General features: G+C 43.4%; 1 protein-coding gene across 1 annotated transcript; it reads left to right on the forward strand.

Annotated features, from left to right (window-relative positions):
• Positions 1-3572: 3572 nt before the first annotated feature.
• On the forward strand, positions 3573-8233 carry sox7 (SRY-box transcription factor 7). The gene is made up of 3 exons (XM_080744466.1): positions 3573-4015; positions 5242-5918; positions 6877-8233. Exons 1-3 carry the CDS (start codon positions 3781-3783, stop codon positions 7264-7266), a joined length of 1302 nt encoding a protein of 433 aa, XP_080600592.1. The 5' UTR covers positions 3573-3780; the 3' UTR covers positions 7267-8233.
• The last annotated feature ends 762 nt before the right edge of the window (positions 8234-8995 follow it).

The following is an 8995-nucleotide window of genomic DNA, read 5'->3' on the forward strand; positions in this document are numbered from 1 at the left end:
CAGAAGATTCTTTTGTTTGTCTCTTGGGCATGAAACTTAAACAATTTTAGTAGCTTGACAAAACAAAAGTTCTGAAATAATTGGCTCTTTTTTTTATATGGCATGCCCCAAATGAGGATAATGCTTAATGTATCGCTCCATCGTATGATGTCATGCACCACAAATGGCAGATCTACAAGCTCACAACTCATTCACCAGGAGTTGTGTGAGCTTGTAGATCGGCTATATCCTGCAAACGACACAGTGACAAATAATAAATAGGCTAATCCACACTCTCTGACCTAAACGCCTACAGGGTCACACACTCATCAATCTCAAATTCTTAATCTCAGTCTTAAAAAAGAATTGCGTACTAATATCCTATACAACTACGTAATAGTTGCCTATGCATTTATAAATGGATGCAATGCTAAAAAAATAACTTGTTTTTTGTTAGACTACATTTTAGAAGTCTAATTGATAAGATGTATAGCCACCTTAAGACTTGTAGAATACAATCTTTAACATTATAGAATGCGCTTTTGATGAATCGATTGAGGTCTATAATAGCCCATGTGTGCAAAAAATCCCTACGCCTTCCAATGTAAAACGTGAGTTTTACTAAGAGTCTTATAAATCCTAGTAACATAGTAAAGTAGGCTAGACGGGTGAACCACAACAGGCTGATATATTTCCACCTTCCACCCACTCTGTGGTTAACAAATAAGGAAACCCCCGTTCCTGGAAAGCATATCCTTGCTATCTCATACCTATATAATGAGTGAGTATGGTGTCACAATGTCACATACAAGAATGCACACAAGCTCATTCATAGACTGATGTGTGGGTGCCTCAATTCGCAAACTCACGCTTACTTAGTTGGAAGTACACAAACGGACCTACCATTGATTGACTATTAGAAGTTTGCATAGGAAACGGTACAGTTTCATGACAGTACAGTTCACTGGTACAAGGTCAACTAAAAGGAGATCCTAGGAAAGGCTTATTTACACAGGAAACCATTGAATCTCATAACATTTAATGACATACAGATAGAACACAGTACTATGCAGTAGATATAGTCAGCAAAAAAAGGAAAATAAAAATAAAAAACAGTGCAAAAAAAGTATATACAGTAGGTAAATACAAAGAAGGGTCAGGGAAGGGTAAGGCTGGGCTAGGTTTGTTATTGCCAGTTGTGAACGGCTGCCACCTCTTAAGTGGTTTTTCAGGGCGATTTTAAAGGATACTAGGGAACTACACTCCTTTAAGGCCTTCGGTAAGGCGTTCCACATTTTAGTGGTATAGCAGAAGAACGAGTTTGACCCTTTGTTTGAGTTGACTCTGGGTTGAACGTGATCTGTGGCACTGCCTCTGGTGTAATTGTGGACGTCCTTAACGTTTATAAAGTATTTATGGGTATCTACCAAATTGTAACCAAATGGACCCATAAGGATCCATTTGATTACATTTGCACTTATAATTTTTTTACAGTTTTTACAGTATAGGCCTACTACTAGTACTGCTACACACACACACACACACACACACACACAATGTCAGAGCATCGGGAGGAAGTGCGGGTCTATATATCACCCATGTGTCTGCTCTGTACGCAATCTGGGGCATCAGGTGCCGGGGTATCCTGTTCCTGTGGGGGTAAAGAGTCCCACACACAACTCTGAGAGAGAGAGCTGGACCTGACACTTCATTCTGATGGCTGGGGAGGGACTGGCTGCCCGTGTGTAATAGATGTGTAATACAACTCCAGATCCATGCTCCCCTGTGGAGCCACGTCAGAGGAAGGCCTAATAGTATATCCTATGTTATGCAGTATATCCCATGTAGATGGCAAGTAGATATACCAGGACAAATGCTACACTTGCAAAAAAATCAAATAAGGGACCAAGTGGGAGATATTGTTGATGGATACTGGATGGAAGTGAGCAGGAAGAGAAGTTATTAGAATACCACATTGAATACTTTTTGGCTACCACAAAAAGGATGAGTAATTGTTGCCATGCCATAATTAACTAGGGGAGAGGTGGGGGAGACAGAGAGTGTGTGTGTGTGTGTGTGTGTGTGTGTGTGTGTGTGTGTGTGTGTGTGTGTGTGTGTGTGTGTGTGTGTGTGTGTGTGTGTGTGTGTGTGTGTGTGTGTGTGTGTGTGTGTGTGTGTGTGTGAGAGTGCGCACGCGTGTATAGTATCCTGTCAACAGGAACTTCTGGGTTTGATATGCACTCCTTCTGACCACAGAGGGAAACTGATTTGTGTGGCAGTGGTGCGCGCACACTGCACGCTCAGTGATGATCTTTTCTCTCAGTCAGTCTGAGAACCTTTCAGAGTTACTAAATGCTACTAAAGCCACTTAAAAAAAGTTAGTAAACTGGACCTGATTTGGCTCTGTACTTTTGTTCGTCTACACAAATGTCTTTGCCAAAATAAGCCCCCATGCTTTGTGGGCTTGTAGATCTGTAGATTTTTCGACCAATGTTCCCCTCATAATATGGATGCCGTGGTTCATCGGTTCAAGGGAAATATTCTAAGGCAGTGTTTCTCAAAGTGGATTCCAGGGAATCTGTGGTTTCCTTTAGTGGGGTCTAAATTGACCCATACAAATCTGTAACTCTGACAGTGTACAAATGGAACCAAATGAACCAATTTGTACACTGTCAGAGTTAAGGGGAAACCTTGAAATTTGCAAGTTTGAGAAACACTGTTCTAAGGGCATGATGATGGCAGGCAGAGGGAAGAAGCAGTCCCTGCAGGTTTATTCATCACTAGTACACTCACCCAGGCAGTTTGCCATGATGCAGTTATAAGTGCACTGCAAAACTGGTTGGATGAGTTTTGAGACAGTCTTTCCTGACTGGAGTTTCAGAGGAATTCTACGTCATGCAAGTGCAAAAATAGCAATTTCTCCCCCTCCCCCTGAACACTTTAATGGTGTCATTGTGCTTTCTTATAATCAAACAAATAGGCCTACTTAGTGCAAATGGCCTTAAAGGGATAGTTCACCTCACCCCGAAAATGACTTTTTTTTCCCCCTATCGATTACTGAACCCATGGAGACTTGAATTCATGGACATGTTTTTGTTTTTGTTCGCATTCCTCACCCAAGATTTGAGGGGACTCTTTGTGTTTCCATAGGGAACAAAGTAGGCTCTTTGTGTCTCCAAAGGGAACCACTGCTGGTCATCAAATTATTGGCTAAGGAATGCCACAAAACCAAAAAAATATCCATGAATTCAAGTCTCCATGGGTTGAATAATTGATGGGGAATATATATATATATATATTGGGGGTGAACTCCTTTAATAAGTAGTTTCCAATCCAGTAGTGGATTACAATTACAACTCTATTGTTGTAATTGTTGTTAAATGGTTGAGGGTGTTGTTGTGTTGTGTGGAGGGGGTGTTTAGTAGTTAATGGTGTTGAAATGTTACTCTCTCTCCCTCTCTCTCTGTCCCTTTCTTTCACGGGGCTCAAGTTGCAATCAAGGAGGAGCTGAGAGTCCTGCGGGGTTTCTCTTGGAACCTGCTCCTCAAATATAAAGCGCTCCCCCCAGCCTTCTCCACGAGGAAACACTGAATCACACCTCTTTAAACCACAGCCTCAGCAACCACTGGAATCCTCGTTTAGTTCGCCGTGATTTTTCGGTCTCTTTTTGAACTGTTCTTGTGTATTTTTGTGCACGTTTACACAGAAAGCAAAACTCTTTGAGTGAGTGAGGAGAGACTGAGTTGTGAGAGTGAGAAGCGCAGCTTGAAGTTTTTTTTTTGAAGAGAGCGCGCACTGCAGATGGCTGCCCTGATCAGCGCGTACTCGTCATGGCCGGAGTCCTTCGAGTGTTCGGCGGGCGACGGCGACGTGCATGCCGACGGACACGGCTCTCACAGGACGCCCGTGGACAAGGCGTCGGAGCCGCGCATCAGGCGGCCCATGAACGCCTTCATGGTGTGGGCGAAGGATGAGCGCAAGCGCCTGGCCGTGCAGAACCCCGACCTGCACAATGCGGAGCTCAGCAAGATGTTGGGTGAGATGAGATGGAAGTTATTTAAAGTTGGCCTGAAAAACATGTATTAGGTATTTATTATCAGGCTATTATTATTATTATTATTATTAGCCTATTATAAGTGGTGTGGTCATTATTATTATTAATAAATAATGAAGTAAAAGTAGGCTACCCTTTAGGCCTCGGCTTCTGCCCACAAGTTTTCAAAGTTGAATACAATTTATACATTGCGAAATTGAACAAATGTAACAACACTAAAATAACCAACCTTGAAATAATAATGTAACTTTTTTTTTAACACAATCAAACAAAAACACCTATACTTTAGATACAATTAACAGAGCCTCGCTGATATTAGGCTAAGCCTATGAAATGGACTGAGTCTTCAGCCTAAACGTGATAAATGCTCATGACATTTAAAAAAAAAAACAGTTATATCTAAAAATTCGTTTCAACCAACGTTTGTTACAGCACTGTGACTAACGACTTTGACTAGCCTAATTCTTAAATGTTAAACAACAAAACGGGGACATAATTCTATTCAAAACTCGCATAGGCCCATGTTCAACTAAACACAATAGGCTAGACTCCAGTTGTATTTTTGATCCACTTTAAAATAAAGTAACACTATATAGGCCTATATATAGGCTTATAAAATCTAAATGAGCTGAAGATGAAAAATATGAAAATTGAGTTACAAAGAAAGCTTTAATATTAGTGACTTATTTCATTTATTTATTTATAAGCAAATTTATTAACGCAAATTGTATTATTTAAAACATCCTAGTTAGGCTACTTGGCTTGGCCTACATTTTGATAACCTAATATGTTGATTGCCAAGTGGCTTTGCCTTTGTTCTATGGTTTTATGAGATATAGACTGCCTTCCTTTTCAAAATATTAGTCTAAAAATCATGTTCATGGCTGGACATTTCTGTAGTCCCCCCCCCCCCCCCCCCCAATTGGACACCTTAGACAACTAAAGGTGTTTTTAAGCCCATTCTACTAATTTCACATAACTTTGCGCTTAAAGAACAGTGAGAAAGTATAGAAAATTATTGAGAACATAGTGTTAAGAAAACGAACAAGTTGATTGGATTAGGCCTACATTTATTATAATTATAATTAATTAATGATATTGATAATTATTATTATTAAATTTTTTGTTTAGTTAAATACACATTATAACTCCTGGGTATAGCTTGTCAGAGTCTCATGAACATTCCCCTCTTCCACACATGCTTGCAGGCAAGTCCTGGAAGGCCCTGACGCCGCCCCAGAAGAGGCCCTACGTGGAGGAAGCGGAGCGGCTGCGGGTGCAGCACATGCAGGACTACCCCAACTACAAGTACAGGCCTCGCCGGAAGAAGCAGCTGAAGCGCATCTGCAAGCGCGTGGACCCGGGCTTCCTCCTGAGCGGACTAGCGCCCGACCAGAACTCCCTGCCCGACCACCGGGTCGTCCTCTGCCACAACCCGCTGGTGGACAATAAGGACGAGGAGGGCAGCCTCCACGGCTTCCCCAGCCCCAGCCACTCTCTGCCCAGTGTCAGGACCTTCCGGGACCCCGCCGGCTCCAACAGCAGCTTCGACACCTACCCGTACGGCCTGCCCACGCCCCCCGAGATGTCCCCCCTGGACGCCATGGACCACGAGCAGCACATAGCGTCCTCCTACTACTCCAGCGGCTCCTGTTCGTCTTCGGCTTCCTGTCCGGACGAGCGGTGTCAGAGCCAGCAGACGCACATGCAGCACGGCAGCCCGCCGCCCCCCTACCACACTGACTACGGCCAGACCCAGCTGCACTGCGGGGGCACTGCCGCGCACCTCGCTCACCTCTCCCACATGTCACAGGCCGGTGGTGGCGGCGGGCTGATGCCGGGCCCTCCTCAGCTGTCGTACTACAGCGCCTCGCCTTTCACCCAGGTCAGTGGTGTAAAGCAGTGTTTCTCAAACATTCACACATTTCAATGTCTCCACCTTAACTCTGACTGTGTACAAATGGAACCAAATGGACCCAAACGGGTCCATTTGGTTCCATTTGTATACTGTTAGAGTTACAGACTTGCATGGGTCAATTCACATTTCAAGGTCTCCCCTTAACTCTGAGGTGGACCGCAACACCTACTGTCAGCTCCAGTATTTACCGCACGCGCTACTCATACGCTGAGTTGGCGGTGCCCGGGATCAAACCCATGACCTTGTGGTCAAAAGTCACGGAGACTCTAACGGTACACAAATGGACCCTAACGATCCATTTGGTTCCATTTGTTTACTGTTAGAGTTACAGACTTGTATGGGTCAATTTAGACCCCTCTAAAGGGACCCACAGTGTCCCTAGAATCTACTTTGAGAATCACTGGTGTAAAGTGACTAAGTACAGTACATTTACTTACATATACTGGAAATACTTGAGTGTTTCCAGTTTCCAGTGCTTCTATACTTCTACTCCACCATACATCTCGGATCCAAACATTGTACTTTTACTCCACCACATTTATTTGAAAACTTCAGTTACTAGTTACTTTCTAGACTCTGATTATTATGACAAAACATTCATTAACCATTTCAGGTTTATATACATTTTTGGCCATTTGAAAATAGACGATCTACAAGCTCACAATGCGTCATGCGTTGTGAGCTTGTAGAGCTGCTATTTTCAAACTACATTTTCATTTTACATTTGAAAACTTGAACTTCAAGTTCAAGTTTTACTTTTGGTACTTCAAGTACATTTTGATACCAACACCTTTGTACCTTTACTCAGGTAAAATTATGAATCCCAGACTTTTACTCGCAAAACAGAATTATATCTACATCGCAGAATTGACACTGTTACTGAAGTAAAAACATTTGAGTACTTTTCCCCATCGCTGACCCATAGGTCCACCATGGGCTGCACCACCACGGCCACCTGGGCCAGCTGTCCCCGCCGCCAGAGACGCAGCAGCAGCAGCAGCAGGCCGCCCACCCCATGGAGACGCTGGACCAGCTGAGCCAGGCCGAGCTCCTGGGCGAGATGGACCGCAACGAGTTCGACCAGTACCTGAACTCCACAGGGGGGTCCGGGGGCTTCCACCAGCACCCCCACCCCCACCCCGAGCAGCAGGGCGCAGGGGGCATGACGGTGACGGGTCACATCCAGGTGACCTCGGCCGCCACTGCGTCCTGTCCCAGCGGCAGCAGCAGCAGCAGCGCCGCCACGGAGACCAGCCTCATCTCCGTGCTCGCCGACGCCACAGCCGCCTACTATAACAACTACGGTATCTCATAGAGCCCGGCGTCGACCCCCGACGCCAAACCGAGCCGCCCTCCACCCCCATCACCCACCCACCCCCAACGGCACCCATGACACCTGTGATTGACTTGATCGGAGTTGTGAGACAGGTCAAGATGTGGTGGGATGAAGTTGCTTCCCCTTTTGACTGACTTGACTTGAGAACAGTTTTCCTGTCCTAAGCTGCTGGCGGGGGGAATTTGAATGAACAGATGCCCAGATTGATGTCACGCGTAAAGATTTGGGAAACTACATCCGACTACCAACAAGACGCGAAGCAATTACGGAGCAATATGATTGTCTGGAGCCATGGGAAAGAACAAAGAGAATTGGGGAGAGAGAGAGAGATAGAGAGATAGAGAGAGAGAGAGAGAGAGAGAGAGAGAGAGAGAGAGAGAGAGAGAGAGAGAGAGAGAGATAGAAGGATGATGGAACTTTAATGGACACCTCAGGGATGCACACACAGAACACTCTAGTTTGTCACCTGCAATTGTCGTGAAATTTCCAAACCCGAAGAACAATCGCAATCGGACTCTTTTGTCGAACTGTAAATGTCTTTATTCAATGTTGCCATTGTGGCGTGTACAGATGCTCTTTAGAAGCTAATTTAAGAACGTTGATGTTTCGCATAAATGCTAACTGTAATGCTATTATCAATTCCTTCCATTTTGAATGTTTGTATTATTTTGTTCATGCTCTCATTAGCTGGGAGTCTTACCTCAGTAGTTTGTAATTGAATGAGGATTAGTTGGACATTTCTTATGCAATTTGCCCCCAACAAAAATGGTGTATAATTAAAAAAAGGCATTTATATTTCTTTTCAAGTACTTAATAATATATTATCATAATCTTTACAATGGAAAATAATGATAACTATGTATGCCGATTTAGGTTTGTGAAAGCCAATTAATTTAAAAAATAAAGTTCCACTTTTATATTGATGTAATTGCTACTTTGATAACACTCCCACACAGACACCGGAAGACCAGCAGACATAACAATAGCAACAGAATGGTTTCTTTGTACAGCAGTGCAGGTGATGCATTTGACAAACTAGGATTTTGTGCAGTAGCTCGTACATAAAACACACATTTCTTCTGGTGTGGTATTAGCCTATACCTTGAGACTAATTAATACAATCGCCATGTGATTCATTAATAAAGGGGATGAAGGAGAGGAAGGCTCCTGGTTAATAGTTTGCAGTATTAAAGGATTAGTTCACCCCCAAAATGACTATGTTTCTATTGATTGCTCACGCCATGGAGACTTGAGTTCAATAATATGTTTTTGTATTTGTCAAAGACAAAGACAAAAAAATATTATAGTAAATTTACCCCCATTGATTCTGAATTGGGACCCAAAATTGCCCTGGATGGGGACCCAAATACAAGGCCCTGGATGGGGACACAAATGCAATTGGGTCAGAATCAATGGGGGTAAATTGACTTGACCCTTGACCCTAAATTTGGGTCCCCATCCAGGGCCTTATTTGTGTCCCCATCCAGGGCCATGCATTGGGTCCCCATCCAGAATCAATGGGGGTAAATTTACTATGTTTTTTTTTTAATTTATTTTATTTTATTTTTGTATTTATTTTTTTATCTTAGGAATGCGACAAATACAAAAAAATATTATTTAACTCAAGTCTCCATGGCGTCACTAATCAATAGAAAAAAAGACATTTTGGGGTTGAACTACTCCTTTAAAGGTGGTGGTGGTGGGGGGA

Source organism: Nannobrachium achirus, assembly GCF_963921795.1.
Source record: "Nannobrachium achirus genome assembly, chromosome: 16".
Classification (NCBI taxonomy): domain Eukaryota; kingdom Metazoa; phylum Chordata; class Actinopteri; order Myctophiformes; family Myctophidae; genus Nannobrachium; species Nannobrachium achirus.